This window comes from Camarhynchus parvulus, chromosome 4A (assembly GCF_901933205.1).
Source record: "Camarhynchus parvulus chromosome 4A, STF_HiC, whole genome shotgun sequence".
NCBI classification, from domain to species: Eukaryota; Metazoa; Chordata; class Aves; order Passeriformes; family Thraupidae; genus Camarhynchus; species Camarhynchus parvulus.
Window position 1 is genome coordinate 15,950,119 of NC_044600.1, and position 20,023 is coordinate 15,970,141.

The following is a 20,023-nucleotide window of genomic DNA, read 5'->3' on the forward strand; positions in this document are numbered from 1 at the left end:
GTCCTTCTTAAAATCCATCAAGGACAGCTCACTCCATTTCCTGATTTTATGAGGAAACAGGCCAAGTGATGATGGCAACTGGGAGGAGCCATCCAGTTAGAGTGAAAACTCCTGTTTTATGCAATTATGAAAAAAAAAAAAAAGAAGGGAACACATCTGAGCAGCAGGAATGCACTGGAAGCTGTGTGTTCCCTTTCCTACACCCCTTCCTCAGGCTGGCACCGACCACCCTGCACAGACCTGATGGCATCAGCGAGTGTCACTGCCAGGACAGCACTGCCCCTCTGTGATTCTCAGCCCATGTGAGACAGCCCAGAGAGAACTGCCTCACTACAGGCCCAGGAGGCCTCTTCTGGCCCTTCTCACAGGGACTTCCCCCTCTTTTGGCTATGCCCAACTGCAGAGCCTGCTCTGAGTCCTGGTCACACAGCAGAAATGTCACCGTGGGCCCTGAAGAGCCTGCTCCAGGAAGGCAGGTGGGCCCTTCCAGCTTTTCATCCTTTTCATCCCCGTGGGGTGGGAATGAGCAGTGCCTCAGTGGGAGGGTGTCCTGGAGTGATCCGTGAGGAATGCTTCAGAGATGCTCTGCGGGGAGCTGGGGGAGGCTTGCAGCAGCTCCATCCTCGTCAGTGCCACCATCAGATGTCTGGGCAGCCCCAAAACGTTTCAGCCAAGCCCAGCTACTGTGGGAGAGCTGCACTGCTGTCCTTGTCCACACTATTTCCCCCTGACCTTTCCGAGCTTCTAGCACCCCACAAAGTCTGTTCTGGTGCAAGTGGTGCACAAGTCATAAGATGTATTTCATTTCCTTTGCAGTCTTAATAACTATGCAGAAAACTCCATTTGCCATCGCTTGCCTTGAAATTTTGGAGTAGGATTGGATGGAAAAATGAAATGCATTAAGGTTTTGGTTTTTTTTTTTTGACAAAATCCCTAATGCTTGAGATGGGAATAGGATGTTTTTTGGGTAATTTTACAAGGAGTACAATGCTGGTGGTGTTGGAGAGAGGGCTGTCTGGGGAAGGGTAGATTCTCTAAAAAGATATGTTAGAAGGCTAAAAAAAAAAGCTGTTTGGTTCTTCTCAGAAGAGATGAGAGAGCAGGGAGAGGGAATCACCAGGTCGGGGTGCTCAGACTGACAGCTGACTACAACAGGAGAGATGCTGTTCTCTATGCCCCTCGAGAAGCCCCTCTCGCTGGTGCCCTGCCCGTTCCAGCTGAGGACAAAGGAGGGCTAGAGATAGAGATAGGCAATCCAGTAGACGATGTTGAAGAGCAGGAAGGCGGTGGGGAAGAAGACGCGGGAGTAGGAGTCCAGGCGGGATATGTGGATGCGGACCCGCCCCTCCCGCCACATCCCCGTCTGACAGTCCTCGATGCAGCAGAAGAACCTCTCACACTCCTTCCCCTCCAGGCACGGGGAGCCGGGCTCGTCATCCTCATCCTCCTCTATCTCCGGGGGCCAGTGCATGATGTGGTTGATGTTGATGGCGGTGAAGGTTGGCATCACCTGTGCGCCCGCAGGCGGCTGTGAGGGGGACAGGCAGGTGGGTTAAAGGGGAGGAAAAGGCAGCAAAATGTGTCCTGGACACCAACCCCCGCCCAGCTGGCAACCGATCAGATCACCATGGGTGCAGTTCAGCGGAGGGGGATGACTGATCATCCCCAGTCTCTGCACCTGGCTGTGAATCACCACGTTTGGGGAGCTGGCAGCTCCCTGCATGACTGTGAGTGTTCTCCCTGGCACCTCAGGGCACGGCCCTACTCAGCAAAGGTCTGACTGCACTGATTGCCCATCTGTGCCAGTAATAGTGCAGGAACACGACCTGTTCGATCTGTTCTGGCCTCTTCCCTCATTCCCCTGAGCTCAGCTGTCTCTGGAGATGCAGCACACAGCCCAGATGTGTCTGCTGGTTGCTGCCTGTTACTGGAGAAAAGCTGTGTATGATTCCTCCTGGCCCGTCAGGAGCCTCATGGAAGAGCTCTGTCCACCCTGGGATATGAGGGTGATGGGATATCAGTGATATGGGGGATGTGCTGGGAAATGAGCTGGCCCAGAACAGATACGTCTGTTTTTGTTCCAGTTCTGCCCCAGGTCAGAGGCCTCTTTCAGTTCATGTGCCAGAAATACCTGCCATGAGCTAGGGCAGATCTCATGACAGAGGATGAGGATGAAGAGAATGATGACCACCATGGGCTCACTATCCTCACACTCAGGAGAAGACACAAAGAAAAGTCAGTTTCTGCATCTCTGTGACCGGAGATACCTCTGTAATCCAGAGACCAAACTGATACAGGTGTCTTAGAGTGTCATTTACATTCAGTCATGTGAGTCATTCTAAACTGTTCTGATGAGCTCTCCAGCAATTCTGAAGAGGGCACAGCATACCTGGCTCCGACAGGAGCTTCCTTGTTTTAAGGGAGCCTCAGCTGCTTTTTCTGGTTGTGTCTCACTCTCAGACTCACTGGGTGAACTCAGTATGGGTCAGGCCCTAAACCACATCAGCGGTTTCCAGTGCAGGCTCAGGAAGGGTATTTTTAAATAGCTTGGGGTTGTAGCAGCACCCACCCCTGCTGGCCCCTCTGACCTACCAGCCTGGCTTTCCTGTGGCTATGCTCCAGGGGTTTCTTGTTTCCCACCAGGTAGTTGAGCGTGGCGTACTCCATGAGAGCGGCGAAGACGAAGATGAAGCACACGGAGACAAAGAGGTCCATGGCAGTGATGTAGGAAACACGGGGCAGGTGCTTGCGGGAGATGGTGCTCAGGGTGGTCATGGTGAGCACAGTCGTGATACCTGAGACAGAAAACAGCTGGCTGAGTACTGACAAGGAGTACAGCTGTCTTCTACAAGCATCCACCCCTCAAAACAGCCCCATTTTCCCTCTGCTCTGGTTGCCTGGTCCCATTTTGGCTCTGCTCAGCCAGACTCTGGTCTTGAGGAACCCTCTGACAATGCTCTATGAAAAAGAATGATGTTCAAAACTCAGGTATCACACAGACCATCAGTGTGGACTGGTAAATGAGTGGGAAAATCAGACTCTGCACGAGGCTGGGTTGGTCAGGCAGGGCTTGCCTTCACCTCCTGTCCTCCATGTGCCTCAGCACAGCTTCTAGAAGGATCCACAATCTTCCCAGGCCCAGAGGGGAGGCTGACAGGTCTGTAGATCCTGGGGTCCTCCTTTCCACCCTTTGAAAAAATGGGTGCAATATTTCCCCTTTTCTGGTTACTACCATGACTTTTCAAGTGTCACAGAGAGTGGCTTGGAAACCACATCAGCTATGCACTGGGATGTATCTTGTCAGGTCCCATAGATTTATGGATGTTCAGGTTCTTCAGGTGGTCTCAAAGCTGATTTTCTCTTGCAGTGAGAGGGACTTTGCTGCTCCAGTCCCTCTCTTGCAGTCCACCCACTGTGGAATGTGGGGAGAGAGGCTGCCAGTGGAGACTGAAGCAAAAAAGTACCTCAGCCTCCTTCTCATCCATTTTTACCAGTTTGCCAGCTGTATTCAACTTGCTTTGACCTTCCTTTTCTGGCTGACAAACCTGGAGAAGCCTGTGTTAGTATCCTCTGCATCCCTAGCCCCATCCCTACACAACTGGCAGTGTCCCTGTACTCCTTCCAGGATACCTGGCCCTGCTTCCACTGCCTGTGTGTTTCCTTCTCACCCTTTAGTCTGACCAGAAGCTCTTGATACATCCATGCTGGTCTCTTGCCTTCCTTTCCTGATTTCTTACACCTGGGGATTGAGAGCCTTTGTGCTCTTTGGAAAATGTCCTGAAAAATCTGCCAGTGCTGTTCTGCTCCCTGCTCATCAGGCTGCCCTGCAGTAGATACCAACCACAGGGTTCCCTTTATTGCCTTGGTCTGATTCCATAAATTTCCAGTCTGCTCCTGGCTATTCTTCAGAGACAGCTCTTCACAATCTATCCATCCCTTGATGCAGAGGGCAAGTGTGTAGGAGGTGATAAGGAATTTCTTTTGACATGAGTGGGTCTTGGAATCGTTTTTGCAGGAGCAGCAGTGCTCACGTTTCTGCTTCCAGAGATGAAGTGTCAGGAGCCAACAAAGGATCAGCTACAGGAGCTGCTCCTGTGATCTCATCCACTGATTTTCAGGATGTGGGGAAGAAGCAGGAAGTCCACCTGTTCCACCTTCTCTAGCACCCACCTAAATCCACCTGCCACCATTTCCTGAGGGCACCTCAGTGGCTCTGGGGGAGAGCATGGCAAAAGATTTCCATGTTTTCCTGCTGTACTTGCAATAGCAGATGTGATGTGACTTCCCAAGTTTTTGCAGTGCCAGTGGAACTGGTCCAGTTTACATCTCCCTGATGCAGGCTGGCAGGCTCAAAATGTGCTGGGGATCATTTGTGTAAAGTACAACAGGGGCTGTGGAGAGAATGCATTATTCTTCATGGGCTGTAGTCCCTTCCCATGGAGAGGGGCCCCTCTCCTGGGGAAACCTGCCTTTGTTTGTGAGACAGTCACTAGAGCTGTGCACATTTTCCTCTTGCTGTTCACTGCTTTACCAGCCACAGACTACAGCACACCCTCACCTTCATTGGAAATGACACCCTCCTCCTCCTCCTCCCTCCAGGGGCACCAAATTAATTAATTTAGAGAGGGAGGTGGGGAGACATGGCCATCATGGATGGGCTCTGAATAGCTGATGGCCCCTCCTCTCCTCTCCATCCCCACAGAGACCTGCAGGCAGGGCTGGGAATGCTGCCTCCAATTAAAGGCAAAGTCAGCAGGGCTGATAGGAAGGACAGCACTGGGAATCACAGCTTGCTGCAAAATGCAGATACAGCCAAAACCTACTGAAAACTGCAAAGATGTCCCCAGCACCCATCAGAGCAGCATTCAATCAACAGAAGCGTTTCTCCTGCCTCAAGGAGCCACTGCAGTTTGCTGAGAAAATCTCAACAATAGGCAGAGCTGTTGTCACTCCCTGGGTCCTGTGGGGTGACTGACAGAAAGAGGTTTTACCTACAGGGCTCCCAGCTCCTGCCAGAGCCTGGGGCCCTGTGGATGCAGCCAAGCAACTTTGCCCATTAACCCTACAACCTTCCTGTCAGCAGCCCTGCACAGAAGCCCTGAGAAGTTGTGAGGAAATGTGGAAAATGTGCATGACAGGAGCCCTTTGGGCAGCACTGCAATGCCACAGCTCAGCCCCTTTCTCCCCCTTTTGGTGCATGAGAATATCCCATTGTCAGCTTGGAAAAGTGTTGCAATGCGTTTGCAAGGGTTAGGCCATAGTGTGCACCAGCTCACCTACTTTTAAGTTTGTCATCAAAACCTCAAGAATTCATCAAGACTATTAGAACAAAAATTGTGCTAAATTAAGAAAGAAGAGGCTGAGAAACCAAATACCAAGACCACAAGAACTAGATAACAGAAGACTATAAAACACCTAGACTGTAACCAATCATATACTCCAAGAAACACAAACAGAAAGTGAGAGAACAAGACAAAAGCACCAATCAAAAAGTGTGCACTTAGTAGTTTATAAAATCTATAAATATATGTATGATGTAGACAATAAACAGCTTCTACTTAGTAATATTAATTGTTCAAAAGTCCTAGATTTCCCACAAAAAAGGCTGTGCTTGGGTTTCAGATGAAACCATACGAGTGAGGTGCTCTCCTGAGATAATCACACAGCCCATGCCAGTACAGCTGGAGATTTGGTTGAGCTATGGAATGTCACACACAGGAAGCTGAAGGGGTGGAGTATTCTCTGGTAAGCTCAAAAATGTCAGAAAATGGCAAGTGCTTCAGGAGATTTTGTAGTCCAACACTGCCAGTCTCCTTGCCTGGCAGGGTTTGACAAGCTTCAGACATGCATCATCCTGTCTCTTACCCAGAGATGTCCTGGCTGGTGTAGAGTCTCTCTTGATCCAGAAGGAAACCCAGGAAAGAACAACAGTCAGGATGCAGGGAATGTAGGTCTGAATGGCAAAGTAACCCATACGTCTGCTTAGGTCAAAAGAAACTGTCATCACCATGTACTCCCCTAGGAAAAAGCAACAGACATTGGCATCACAACATGAGGCTTCCTGGAGCAGAAAAATCAGCAAAGTTTCAGAATCTGGAGTTTCTGGTGAGGCTTTTTTATTGCTTCAAGTGCCTGTCCATCTGGTTTTGTAGCTGCCCAGACTGTTAACTTCGCATGGCTGGCTGAGCAGGTTGGGTGACTCTCTGGTTTTGTTGCTAGTGGATTCTGTGGCTACATGGCTGGCTCTGTAGCTGCCTTTGTGACTAACTGAGGAGCTGACTTTGTGGTTGCCCAGCTGGCTGTTTGCCTGGCTGTCCATATGGCCACCAAGCTGCATTCATAGTGGCCTGGCTAAGGACAGTGAAAAGCACACAGTCTGGGAAAGTTTCAGGGAAGGAACTGCAGGGAGCAATTATCTTCAGCTGATTGCTGCAAGGGTTTCTTTTCTATAGAAGCTCTTTGGCTGTAACAGGCTGCATGGGCTGGCTTGCTAACGAACTACCTGAGCTGTGACAAAGGAGGTGTCCTTCAATCACTTCCACTGAGAGCCTGCTCCTGCCTCTGGAAAAGGCATGTGGTGCTGTACATCCTAATTGCTCATTTGGCAATTTACAGTGGTGGCTCTTCCTTTTTTCAGAGGCTCACAGTGAGTATTGGAAAAAAAAGTCACCTGACAGCTCTGGGGTTAAGATGTAGCTTGCAAGCAATTACCAAAAAAAAAAGAATTACAAACATCAGAGGGCCACTGGTGCATTCAAGACACTTTCACTTCTTGTCCCAGTCTGTGCTGCCTTTCTACCCTGGCTGCCACTGCTGAGAGCAGCAGCTTCCTGCAGAGTGGGAGAAGCTCCTGGCTGTTCCAGAGGGCTGAAAAGTATGAGCTCAGCCCACCTTCAGCAATCCAGAGGCTTCCCTCAGTTGGCTGTGGGAAGGAAAGGGGATGTGAGCTATTATGAGGAGGAGGAGGAGGAGCTGAAGGGCTTCCATTATTTAGTTTCTTCACACATGCAGCCTTGTCCCTGTCTCTTAAAGCACAGTTCAGGTGTTCATCAGCCTGACAGGAGTTTACAGAAGGAAAGATTGAGGCCTGCAAGTTCTGGTTTCTCCAGCCCTGTTCTAATCATAAGCATCACCCAGAGATTACACAGCATGCACACACTGCAACAAGAGGGGATTTAAGCTCCCTCTCCTCTCCCTCCTGACCCTTCAGTTAGGGATAGCTTCATTCACATCAGCGTTGTCACCCCAGTGTTCACAGATGTCAGTGGTTCTGGTTTCTCCTCGCACCCTTCATCCCTATCACTTCTGCTCCCTCAAGCCAAGCTCCATCTTTTAATTTTTAGCTTTTTTCTCTGACCGTGCTGTTGTAACCTCCCTTCCCCACTGCTTTGCCTCCCACCAAAGCACACCACAGTGGTGCTCCTGTGGGCTGCCTCCCCTTGCCTCACCTGCCCCAGTCCTGAGGACTTCTGAGGTGTTCCTCAGCCCCGTGAAGTCGAACTGGTAGAGCCTCCAGGTGCGCTGGTCAGACACCTCGATGGAGTAGCGTCTCCAGCGATAGACGATCTCCTCCCGAGGGTATCCATCTGGGAAAAGCCATCAGAGCAACACAATGCCATCTACCCTCACCCTGGGCACCCCCCTGACTGCCAGAGCTGCCCTGCAAAGAGCAGCCCTGCAAAGAGCAGGTGTTTCTGGTGCCTTTTGTTTAAATCCCCTGAGGCATTCCCACATGGAATGGGAGTAGGGGCTGAACCTCCCCTCTGGGCTGCTTCAGATCCTGGGGATGGAGAAGGCACTGCCAGAAACAAGGCACTGCCAGACACAGCCTTTCTAAGGACTGCACTGCTGGGAATAAGATGTGGGTTGGTCCAAGAGGACTCTGCTGGTTGGGGAAGAACTCGATTGGGGGTGGCAGAGCAATGGAACAGTGTGCCCAGGGAGATTGTGGAGTCTCCCTCCCATGATTCTGGAGTCAAAACTCCGGATTCAAACCCCACCTGGCTGCATTCCTGTGTAACCTGCTCTAGGTGATGCTGCCTGCCAGTGGGGCTGTTCTAGAAGACCTCCAAAGGCCCCTTCCAGCCCCAACTTCTCTATGATTCTGTGACTCCACCAGCCTGAAATCTTTAAGGGTTTGATCTCCCTGGGGCAGCTGGCACCTCATGGGTGCCATCCCAGCCATGAGTACACCAGGAGTACAAAGCTGCCAGCATGGCTCTGGCTGCTCTGTATGCTCCCTGTACCTCTTGCCCTGGCAGCTGATCTATGGAAAAGAAGGGATGCACTCTCCATGGAGAAGAAACCCTGGCCCTGCAGGCTGCAGCACAGCTTCTCCTGCCTCTGGCTTTCTTGTTAAAGAAACAAGCCTGCAATGAAGCTGGGACCTGAGAGAAAGTCCCTGTGAGGAGGATGGAGTAAGAGCTTGGCAGCTAACTAACAGTGTGTTTCTAATTATCAAGCATGTACGGCATGCAGCACTAATTAGCAAAGATGAGGGGTGGTGGGAGATGAAGGGATGAGATCTCCTCAGCATGCTGCCTCCTTCTGAAGCACCTCAGAGCTCTGAGCTGCATCTCTTCAGTGGCAGGGGAAGCAGGAGAACCCGAGCTCAGATGATTAAATCACATTTCCCACCCACGCACGAGGACAGGGATCTCTTGGTGCAGAAAGGCTTCCTGCAAAATTACCAGAGGAGATGTGATAACATCAGAAGCCTTCTCTGCTGAAGAGTCTGGATGAGTAGTGCCTGAGAGGAGAGGCCTGAGTAACCCTCCTTTGGAGCAGAATGTTTTCAGACCTCACTCAGAGAGTGCGAGAAGATGCAAGGCAGGACGGGTGCCATTTGTCCACCAAAATACATCCATGTTCTGTCTGGAGTGACCAGAAAGTCAGTGAAATAATCTCCTCCAACCATCCACCCAAATTAAGGAGAAACTCAGAGATGTTGTGAATCTGTTCCTGATGACCTCTGCTAGCCCAGGAGTGGGAGATGCTTCAGGCCATGAAGGGTAATGGCTCAGGAAGGGTGCCATAGGAATTAGGCGAAAAAATGTAGCTTTATAAAAGGGAGGGTGGCTTCCCCAGAGAAGTATTACTCCACTGAGGTTCCTCTGCTCGCCTTCTAAAGCTATCTTTGAAATATGTATACTCACAACTGGAAAAAACCAAAGGGCAGGAGTGAGTGTCCATTGGGAAATTCTGCAGCTGGAGCAGACATTCAGCCTCAATTGTCAGCCTGAGACAGGGGGAGAGAGAGAAAGAGATTTTGAGCTGGTGAAGATGGTTTGATTCCAGCACCTAAATGTGACAGAGGCATTCTCACTTCCTCGAGAACTAATTTGCTGAAGATCAGTCTGTTTGCAGGAACATTCCAAACCAAAAATACATGTTTGGATATTTTCAAGGTGAGGAACATGTAAATTTCACCTTCAAAAAGCCCTTCTGTATAGTCAACTTTTCAGATCCGTTTATGAAAGTGAAAAGTTATGGGAACAAAGAGCCAAATGTTTATTAACAGAATAAAACAGCTGGACTGACTAAGTCAACATTTTAAAGGATTTTAGTTTAGGGAACCACTTGACCATCTCTTTGTCATCAGACCAGAGCCTGCTGGATGTACCTGAGAGTGTAGAGCACTTTTCCATCATTCCAGATGCGCAGGAGCTGATTGGGAGTGGTTATCCAGTGGGAATCAGCCCGTTTGGAGTTCCTGAAGAAGGTGTCAGGGATCCAGATGCGGCTCACCATGTTGGTGTTCAGGGTCAGAGCCTTCAGCGTGCTGTTGAACCGCAGGCGCCGGTCGTACCACGTCTGGGCAAAGAAGATGTCAATGGTGTATTCCTGGGAAGGACAGGGAAGAATGGGATGTTCTGAGAGGGATTCAGGCCAAGCAGAGCCTGCTTCTCTGGTCTGCAGGCAGAACATTTCTGTTCTCAGTCTGGGAGCAGGTGTTGGTGGCCTCTGCCACCTTTCCAGGCTCGCCAGTAGCTCCCGGCCAGGACATCCATGGTGCAGCCCCACATTTCTCTTCACAGAGAAAAGCAAGGCAGAATTCTTCCCAAGAATATTTCTAGGATTCACATTCTCTGAACCTCAGAGAAAGAAAACACAATTCTTATCTCATTTGCTGTGCCTGTGTTTGTGCCAAAGTAGAATGGAGATTGTTTACCAAGAGCGATGGAGTTTTGTTTCCTTGCCCTGTCAGGGCCAGGTGTGTGTGTGTTGGGACTGTCACTGACAGTCACCAGATTCTGGGCAGTTGTGTGCAGGGTTGAGTGCTTGGCAGATTCAGTTTTAGATGTATAGAATAATATAGTATAATGAAGTAATTAATTAGCCCTCACAGCATTGCTACACCATGGTACACTCAGGAAGAGCCAAAGACTCTGTGTTCAATGCTGGGCTGGGCCTGGCCCTTGCCTGGAAAAGCAGGACCATACAAACAAGACCTTGGGCTTCCTCTTGGCAGACAACTCAATACTTATTTTAAGCGTGAAGGGGCACGTGGACGTTGGCTGAATCCAGCCTTAAGTTCAGCTCCCCCTTTCAATCACAGGCAGGGAAAGCTGCTCCCCAGCTGAGCAGGGAAGGCAAGCAGACAGCTCTTTTTGTTATTTACTGGGGTACAGCCCAGCCCTGTTCCACACACCTCATTTGTACAGAGAGCAACAGTAGTGCTGTGCATAAATCTAGTGACAATCCACCCCTTGCTACAGGATTTACACTGCAAAGGGTTCATCTGAAAACTCAGAGCACTCTGGGTCCTTGGGTGGATACCCCTTGCTGGAGATTAGAAAAGAAAGCCGGGCCTGCATGGTCCCAGCTCAGGGTGAAAACAATTTAAAAATCCTGAGTCTTTCACTGACAGAAAAGAGATTTTCCACTATAATAAGGACCTCCAGTTTTGGTAAGAGAGTGTGTCCTAGCTTTGGATAACTGGCAGATCTGAGAGGCAGCTCCTGCCTGGGTTGGACTGGCAGTAGCCCACACCATTAGCCCACCACTCTGCTGCTCGCTGCTGCAGCTCAGTTTGCTCCTTAAACTCTTTTTCAGCCTGCCTGAGAAGGTGCTAATTAATGCCATGCAGGAACAAGTCTGGCACTCAGCAGCTGTCTGAAGCAGACCCAGATCCAGTCCCACCAGTGCATGCTGCAGTCAGTCACCAGCTCCTGGGAGCTCCTGACGTGACTTTTGGTCCCTGTCACTGCTGTTGAACCCGCACGACCCCCACTGCCTCCCTCTCCTTTGTGTGCAGAGATGAAGAAAGTCTGACTTTGCCATCCCTCCCTCTCACTCTCCTCCTCCCTCTATTGATTTCTCTCGGTGGAATTTTTATGACTGCAGCACATCCTCCCCTGGCTGCCCGTTCAGAGGCGGCTCCTCCAGCCGCGCTGCTGGAATGGCTGCAGCACTCCCTGGGACAGCGTGTCCTGCGGGGCACAGCACGGGCCCTGCTCCATCCTCCTCCCCTGGCAGCCAGCACAGACGAGTGATGGGTCCCTGCCATGTCCCTTGCACAGGAATGAGGTGCTGAGGGAAGAGATTTTGCCATCCCCGAGTCGCTCTCCGGGCTGATGGTTCACCCTGGTTAGACATGGGAATGAGCAAAGGGGACAGGGACAGGGTCCCAAAGGATGTCCAAGGAGGAGAATGGGGACAGGTGCAGCACGTTCAGAGGGTGGCTTTGCCTCCACAGTTCATTCAAAGCAGATCCAGAGTTAAGGGCAGCAGCAGCTCTCACAGCCAGGTGCACAGCAGGGTCACTGCCCAGAGCCAGGGGCTGGGGGAGCCCATCCCAGCACCTGAATGTGCTGGATCATACAGGAAATGCCCATCCCACCACCTGAATCTGCTGGATCATGTAGGAAAAGCCCATCCCAGCGCCTGAATGTGCTGGATCATACAGGAAATGCCCATCCCAGCACCTGAATGTGCTGGATCATGTAGGAAATGCCCATCCCAGCACCTGAATGTGCTGGATCATACAGGAAATGCCCATCCCAGCACCTGAATGTGCTGGATCATGTAGGAAATGCCCATCCCAGCATCTGAATCTGCTGGATCTTATAGGAAATACAGGGCAACCCCAGCAAAGGGAGGAATGATGCATCTGACTCCATGGATATCAGAAGGCTAATTAGTTACTGTATTATACTGTATTATTCTATACTATGTTACACTGAATCTGCACAAGCACCCAAATGCACTGAACTGCCCAGAATCTTGTGACTGTCTGCTGACCCACAGTCTGCACACACATCTGGCCCTGACAGGCCAAGGAAACAAAACTCCATCACTCTGGGTAAACAATCTCCATATTGCATTCTGCTTTGGCACAAACAGGAGCAGCAAATGAGATAAGGATTGTTTTTGCTTTCTCTGAGGTTCCTCGCTGTGATTCCCAGAAAATCCTTGGGAAGTTGTGCCTTGCTTTTCTCTGTGAAGAGAAATGTGGCCACAGGATCACACCAGGTACTGCTGGGATATAGGGTGATGGAGACATGTAAAAATGTGAAATAAAAGTAGCATTGGCGCAGCATTGGGGCCAAAATAGCACAATATTTGACATATTCTCCCCCATCACTGCACGCCCTGTTTGAGTTCATGTGAGTTTACATAGCTCCTCCTAAGTAATATCTCTGCTGTAGGAGAAAGCAACCAAAACTGCAGTGATAAATTAATGTTTGATGTCACTATCAGTGTTTAACTCCCAACTGGAGGCACTGGTGACATCTCACTTCTGGGCTGGCTGCTCAGTTGTGTCCTGCCTTAAAGTTCAGCACTCAAGTCTGGGATAATCCATGCTAACACTCTGCAAGAGTGGAGGGTCAGCTATCCCAGGGGCTTAGCATTTGTTGTCAAGCCCAGATTTTCAGGAGGGATCAGCATTAAAGAGCTCCTCCTGTGCCATTCATAGCCAGCCTTTGCAAAAGGTGTGGCGCACAAGTCATTCAGCTCTTGTAAAGGATCTGAGCTGTTATTGTCACTGTCCTGTGGTTTGATCTCATTTCAGGGGCTATTATTAGCACAGCTACTCACGAGGCAGAACTTAGGAGCTGAGCTGGCTCCCTTGCCTCCCTGTAGGGAGCCCATTGGGAGTTTTTGGCATTTACAAATGTATTTTCTCTCAGAATTATCTGAGGCAAGATTTATACAAAAGTGCTGTGGCCTTTGGGAGGACTTTCACCCTTCCAACTTCCTCCCCCATGCTGCTGGGTGAGTGAGCAGCTGTGTGGCCCCACTGGGGCTAAACCACAACAGCTCCTGAAGAATTCAGCACCCATTCCCACCAGGAACCCCCAGTGATGCTGAGGAGCCTTGCATGGCTGGGGTTCTGCACTGATCAGCTGTGGGATGGTGCTCAGACCCCTCTCTGGGTGTCATTGAGATCCCACTTAGCTGCAGGCATCTGCCAAGGTGATTAAAACAGGAGGTGCTTCACCATGGGGTTCCTACAGCTTTTAGGGACTGCTGGAGGGGGATCTCAACATGAAGCAGTCCAGGTTGTGTTATGGAAATACCTCTTAATAAGATATTAAGAATAAACTCTTCCTGACCTTGGGAGAGTCCACTGATCAAAGCTGAGTAGCTGGAGTTTGACAGGATGAACTCAACCCCTACAAGTCAGGGCACTGTTTCTCCATCTCCTGCACCCCTGTAGCTTTTCTCTGCCCCTGACACTCAGCCATCAGAAAGAGACTTCTCAATGCCTCAATTTCCCCATGTGGAAAAGGGTTATTGTAAAATACGCCCCCACCATTACTGCACCATCTGCTGTGCAGCACATGGAGGTTGTTAACTCCTCTGTGAAGGCACAGGCATTTTTAGTGGCTTTAACAGAAGGAGCTAACGAAGGAAGGAGGAATTGCTTTAACAGTTTGGCCACACCATTTGGATCACACACGTGGGGTAGCACACACATGTTGGCACGCATGCAATATTACATCAAATTTCAGTCATGGAATAACAAATCCAACTCCCCATGAGGCAAACCCAGAGGGCTGCCTGCCCTAAATGCTGTCACATGAGTTTATCCTGTGCTGAGGGATGCCCTGCAGCGTGTCCTCTGCTGGCTGAGTGTCCTTGCTGGCCCTGGGGCACTGCCATCACCTGGCACTGCTGCACACCCCTGATCAGACCTGCTTTTCCTCATGTGGGCAGCACAGATGCTGGTGGAAACACAGTTCCTGAGAATGGCATGACCTGAAAACATTCAATGGAAAGAATGGTTCTCAGTAAAAGAACAATTGTGAGAAATAAAAGGATGGGGAACTGATGGGGGCATTTCATATTGGAAGAAAAAAATAACAACAAAAAGATTTTTATTGTGCTCTCAAAGCCTCTCAGTTTTCAAAAGCTACGACCTTGCTGTGTGAAAAGTAATTTCTAAGAAAACCCCAAACATTTTCAATCCAAAAGAAAAGAGACTTGTTCAGAAATCAGCCTGTCCCCAGCACAGAGGAGCTGGGAGCTGGTCTTGTTTGCTACCCTGAGGCCAGCTCCTTGGGTTGTCCCTGCTCCTTGGGTTCTCTCTGCTCCTTGGGTTGTCCCTGCTCCTTGGGTTCTCTCTGCTCCTTGGGTTGTCCCTGCTCCTTGGGTTGTCCCTGCTCCTTGGGTTGTCCCTGCTCCTTGGGTTGTCCCTGCTCCTTGGGTTCTCTCTGCTCCTTGGGTTCTCTCTGCTCCTTGGGTTCTCTCTGCTCCTTGGGTTGTCCCTGCTCCTTGGGTTCTCTCTGCTCCTTGGGTTGTCCCTGCTCCTTGGGTTCTCTCTGCTCCTTGGGTTGTCCCTGCTGCTTGGGTTCTCTCTGCTCCTGGGGTTATCTCTGCTGCTCTGCCCTCACAGATGGGGAATCAACCCACATTCCCAGGCAGATTTGGCTTTAGGAACTCTGCTCTGGACCAAGTTCCACCCTGGGTTCAGAGCAAATGTAATTTCGGGCTGCTGAGTTTCAGAACAACAGCTTAAACTCCCAGGGTTTGCATGACAAGATTTGAAGTGAACAGTGTGTGTTTTCAGGTTACCTTACACACCAAACAAACACAGCTGGGCTCTGCCAAAGCATCCTTTCCAAATGGCTTTTATCAAGTTTGTGTGCTCAGTTCAGCTGACCCCTCTCAAGAGTGCAATTAGTGGGAAGCAGAGGGGCTGGGACCCTGTGGTTCCTCTGGTTCCTCTGTTCCATTTATGAGCTGCTTTTTCTGAATTAAGAGCTCAGCTTTCTGGTAAATGCCAAAGAGAGGAACAAAGCCATGAGACAAACATGTCATAAATGGCCTCATGAATTAGGATAAAATGAACTTTTAAATGTGGTTTTTGCAACTTCACTTGTATTCAACAGCAACAAGAAAAGCTCTGAACAGAGGGCTCAGAGACCTGGAAACACCTTCCTCAATTTCCCTCTGCTGGAGAGATAGTTTAGTCCCTTCCAACTCAGAATACTCTGTGAAAAACCCTAAATAACATTGGGGCTGAGAGATTAATCTCCTAGACAGTCACTTTCTAGCTTTCATTGTTCTGATATTTGTTTTTACTCACAGAGCTCCCTTCCCTCTTCACCTCCAAGCAAATCCCTCGCTGCAGTCCAATAAAGCAGGGACAGCATTTCAGGTGCTCTGACGTGGGTGTGATGGCCATGCTGCCAATCACACAGCCAAGCAAAGCAAATGTCACAGGCATCTCAGGGATGCTGCCATTCAGGGAATTCTCAGAAGTTCTTTCTTGGAGAAGACCAAGAAATGGGGTGGTTTTCTTTTCAAGGGCTGGTAGGACACTCTGTGCTCACCATGTCCAGCCCTGCCCAGGTGAGCATTTTCCTCTCCAGGACACCCCACACACCCTCCCAGCCTGCAAACATCTCAGACAAATCTTGGTTTGCACCACACAGGAGTCTCCACATCCCAGGGAACACATTCTACGATATTAAAAAGTCTGGAGATGCCTTCAAGACTAAATAAACAACCCAAATAAGACAACTGTATTTTAGAATAATCTTGACATCTGAATGCACCCCTTGCTGTTCCCCCAGCTGGTGGGCAGGGATATGCTGCTGGGCATGACACGTGTGGGCAGCCAGCAGAGGGGACAGGCACCAACAGCACGTGCTGTGCCCAACACTGACCACTTCAGGGACTGCCTGGGCAGTGCCAGGTTCTCCCAGCTCTCCCATTAGCAGTGTGGGACATCTCACTTGTGGCCACCTCCATGGCCCTGCTCTGGGTGAGATCTGTCTCTGCAACACAACGACCAGAATAATACGAATATAAGTTTAATTCCACCTCCAAGGTTCTCTTCCCTCTAAATCAGACCCCAGAGAGATTTCTGGACATGGTGCTGGAGTGGCTGGGGGAACTCTCAAGGACAGCAGGAGCAGAGCTGGGATGATCTGTGTTTTCAAGGTGACACACTGAACTTCCCATCTGTTTCACTTCTGCAGCAGCACCGGCAGTGCTGTCCTTGCCTGAATGTCTTTTGCCTCTGTCCAGGGAATCTCAGATGAAACAGAGTTCTTTTTTTTAATACAAATGTGCTATTAAAAACCATCTCCATGTCCTGTGCTCGTGCCAGGAGCTGTCAAACAAGTCATGCTATAAATGCTGCTCTGTCAATTGCAAACTCCCCCAGGCACGGCTTGCTCACCCCTGGAGCTGGCAGATGGAAACTGGACAGGGCTTTCAAACCTGTGCTGCCTTCTGAGAGCCCCATCTGCCTGCTCCTCTGCTCCTCTGCTCCTTCCTGCTGCCGTGGATGTGCAGGTGGGCACATCTACAAGGCAGGTTTTACACTCCTGACAGCCAACCACCCCAAATGCTTTCTTCAGAGATGTTCCCCTCCTGCCCTGCAGTGATGTTATCTCCTCCCAGGCAGCCCCAGGGTGCCCATTCCTTCTTCCATGGGCTCTCCGTGTGAGCCCCAGGGGCACAAGAGCTGCACGTGTGTGTGTTTTAGCATCTGTTAACAGCCATCACCCAGAGGACTGAGGAAAGTCCTTGAGGCCAGACATGACATCAGCCAGACTCTGCTCTGCAGAAGCACAAGTCTGTCCTCACTGTCCCCGATGAGGTTATTACTGAAAAGGCAGAGATGTGGACACGGGATGCTCTATGCAGATGGGGCAGAATTGATTAAAGGGGAAGGTACTGAACACTGAAATATTACACAAAGCACCTCAGGGAAGGAGCCACCTCCTTTTAGCTTGATTTTTTTCCCTCCACTCTCAGGAGAGGACCTGCTCTAGGTGCAAAGTCACGTGGAAATTCTGATGCAAATAAAGATGCAGCCCAGTTTCCACAAAATACCTGGGCAGAGCAAAGGCAGGTTTGTCCAAAGTCTTGTCTTCATGCCACACCTCACTGCTAAATGCTTAACTGCTCCCCACAATGTTAAAGGAACTTTGTGCAGAAGAAGAAAGCAGGTGGGGAAAGAGAAGAGGTGAGGGCAGAGCAGCAGAGATAACATAGGATAATTGGAGGAGAATATTTTACACTTTGGGCAAGTGCTGTTTTTCATCTGTCCTTCTGGCTCATGGGGTGTTTGAGGAGACAAAAGGAAATTTCCTTGGGAAGGGCTGGAACACAAACCTTCTCACTGCATACATTTAACTCCCTGGGACTGCTCCCCCAGAACAGCTTGACAAGATTCAGATGAGAAGCTGGAATTTCTTTAATTGCATTTCCCATTCCCGTGCCACCCACTGTGACTAAAATGAAACCCTGGGATGGGCAGTGCAGAACTGCCCAGGATTGGGGAGCAGCTGCTGCAGCCCTGCTCTGTGAGAGCCACTCACTCCCTCCCAACAAACACTGAGCTCTGGCAAACCACCTCTGCTGGCAGCACCTTGAGAAGATCCAGCAGAGCCCAGACCTGGGCTGAGAAAGGTCCGTGCACCCCAGTCCCTGGGATGCCACCCATGCTATGGAAATGCCTGCACTGGCCAGGAGAAAAACCACCTGTATAAATCCCTGTCTGATTGTCACCCTCAAGGTAAAAAAAGGACATTCAAACCATCTGAGAAAGTTCTGGTTTCACAAAAGGGGAGCAGTTTGTGTGCTCTGCAGAGATCCTCACTCCTGACACCATTCTCTCCCAGCCACAGGTGAAGAAGGAGATGGGAACAGTGTACTCTTCACCATCAGTGCTCTGCTTCACCAACTCTTTCAAGGAAATCTGATTCATGCTGTCTCTCATGCCCCCTTGCTGTGCTTACCACCTCTCTCTTCCTGCCCTGCCAGCTCCTTGATATTCCTCCTCTCTGCCTCATTTTGTTCTTCCTTTTGCAGTTCTTTTCAAGCCACCACACAATCACAGCCCAGCCCTAATGAGATTTGAAGGGAGCACCAGGCTGTGGAGAGCAGCTGGGAGAAACTAATCAGGTTACAAAAAAAAGAACAATTTCTCTCTGCCTCCCCTGTCGGGCACTGGGAGGGCAGAGCAGCAGGAGTGCTGTTGCAGAAGGGTTACCAGGGCAGCTGATTCCCCTCTCCAGGCACAAATCCACACTTGAGGCCAAGTGGGGAGGCCATCTGGCAGTCAGGTCACCTGCCCTGGGCCAGCAGGACCTGCTGAGCTCTGCTGCTCCTGAGGGCTGCTCACTTCCCCTGGCACCTGGTGGGTGCAAACCACTCTCCTCAGAAATGAGGGATTGATATTCCCAGCCTTTTTTTCCTTCTCCCAACTGTTTTGTACAGCCTCTGCCAGCTGTAGATGCCTCCTTTGAGAGTCAGCCACTCGACCTTCCCCAGCTCCCCTCAATGACTTTAGAACATCTTTGGGAAGTGGTGATAAAGATAAAGTCTCTGTTTTCTATACAGTGGTGTAAGAAATACTCAGGCAGATCTTGTATATCCCAGAATCACACAGAAAGGAACCAAACAATTTGGGATCTTTGGCTTAGTCCAAAGTTCCTGGGAGCTGGACAGCACATCTTTAACTGCTCCTTACCAAATTCCAGCGCCTGGACTTGGCTTTTGTGAGAGCAGAAATACTGAGGTACTTTCATCTTGCTGGTCCAGAGAGAGGAACCAGGGTCCTTTGTGCCTTCCCACAAGGTACAGAGTCTTGTGAGAGACTAAGGCTGCAATCCCTGGACATGCCAGGCCATGGAAGGAAATGGTTTGCCATGAATGTTACAGGTCTCTCTGCCTTCAGCTTTTCTTTTCAAGAACCAAAGGAAGATCACCCAGTTATCAGCTTAACTTCACCCCTATGGCTGTGAGAGCAGAAATGCTGAGGTATGGCTGAACAACCAACCCAACTCCCTGAAGCTTTTCCCACTCCTCTCCCGTGCTGCTCTGCTTCCTCTCCTTGCCTTTACAACACTGCTGAGGTGGCTCTGGGTGGCTGTGGAGGAGAATGACAGACTAAAGGCCACAGTCTGCTGTGGGAGGCATCACAGGTGGCAAATTTGGAGGGAGAGAGAAGCTGATTGAGGGGAACTGTCAGAAACAAAGCTTCCAGCATTTGGAGAATCCCCACTGTGACCTCCCCTGTTCCCCAGCCACATGGAGACAAGGTGTTTCCCCACCCACACTCCCAAGTGTTTTGGTTCACACCTCCCACGGGCATCTGCCTTCAGGGGGGAGCCTTTACCAGCACCTGCAATTCCCCTGTTGAACAAAGCTGATCAGATGGCTGGAGCCGTTCCTGGTCAGGGAACAAACGCACAAATTCCAGCTGCAGGTCAGGGAACGAACACCAAATCCTCACCGTGAGGTTCTCTGGATGTAGAGATGGGCACACAAGGCTTATGCCAGGGTCCCCAGCCATCATGCCCCTTTATTCCCCCCACCAGCAGGATCCCTCTGGGGCTATGAAAAGCTGGGGACTGGGAGTTGGTGGGGCAGTGCTGGTGTGAAATGGCTGCAGCGTCCACCTGCCCACCACTGACCACATCTCACCAAGCTGGAGCCACAGAGACACCAGGGCAGTTTGAAAAGATGGGAGGAGAAGCAAAGCCCCAGGAAGGCTCATGCTGGCTTCTCACTTCCAATTTGTACCACGGGCAATTAAACCCTTCCTGTGCATGGA

At 50.3% G+C, this 20,023-nt stretch overlaps 1 protein-coding gene across 1 annotated transcript in view; it reads right to left on the minus strand.

Moving 5' to 3' along the window:
- Window positions 1-522: 522 nt before the first annotated feature.
- LOC115914737 (gamma-aminobutyric acid receptor subunit gamma-4) overlaps window positions 523-20,023 on the minus strand; it is a 35,839-nt gene continuing 16,338 nt past the window's right edge. The window contains exons 4-9 of the mRNA XM_030967445.1: window positions 9,623-9,843; window positions 9,156-9,238; window positions 7,449-7,586; window positions 5,866-6,018; window positions 2,593-2,795; window positions 523-1,528 (exon numbers count right to left, since the gene is read on the minus strand). Coding sequence (XP_030823305.1) covers window positions 1,235-1,528; window positions 2,593-2,795; window positions 5,866-6,018; window positions 7,449-7,586; window positions 9,156-9,238; window positions 9,623-9,843 — 1,092 coding nt within the window. The 3' untranslated portion in view covers window positions 523-1,234. The remainder of the gene's footprint in view (window positions 1,529-2,592; window positions 2,796-5,865; window positions 6,019-7,448; window positions 7,587-9,155; window positions 9,239-9,622; window positions 9,844-20,023) is intronic.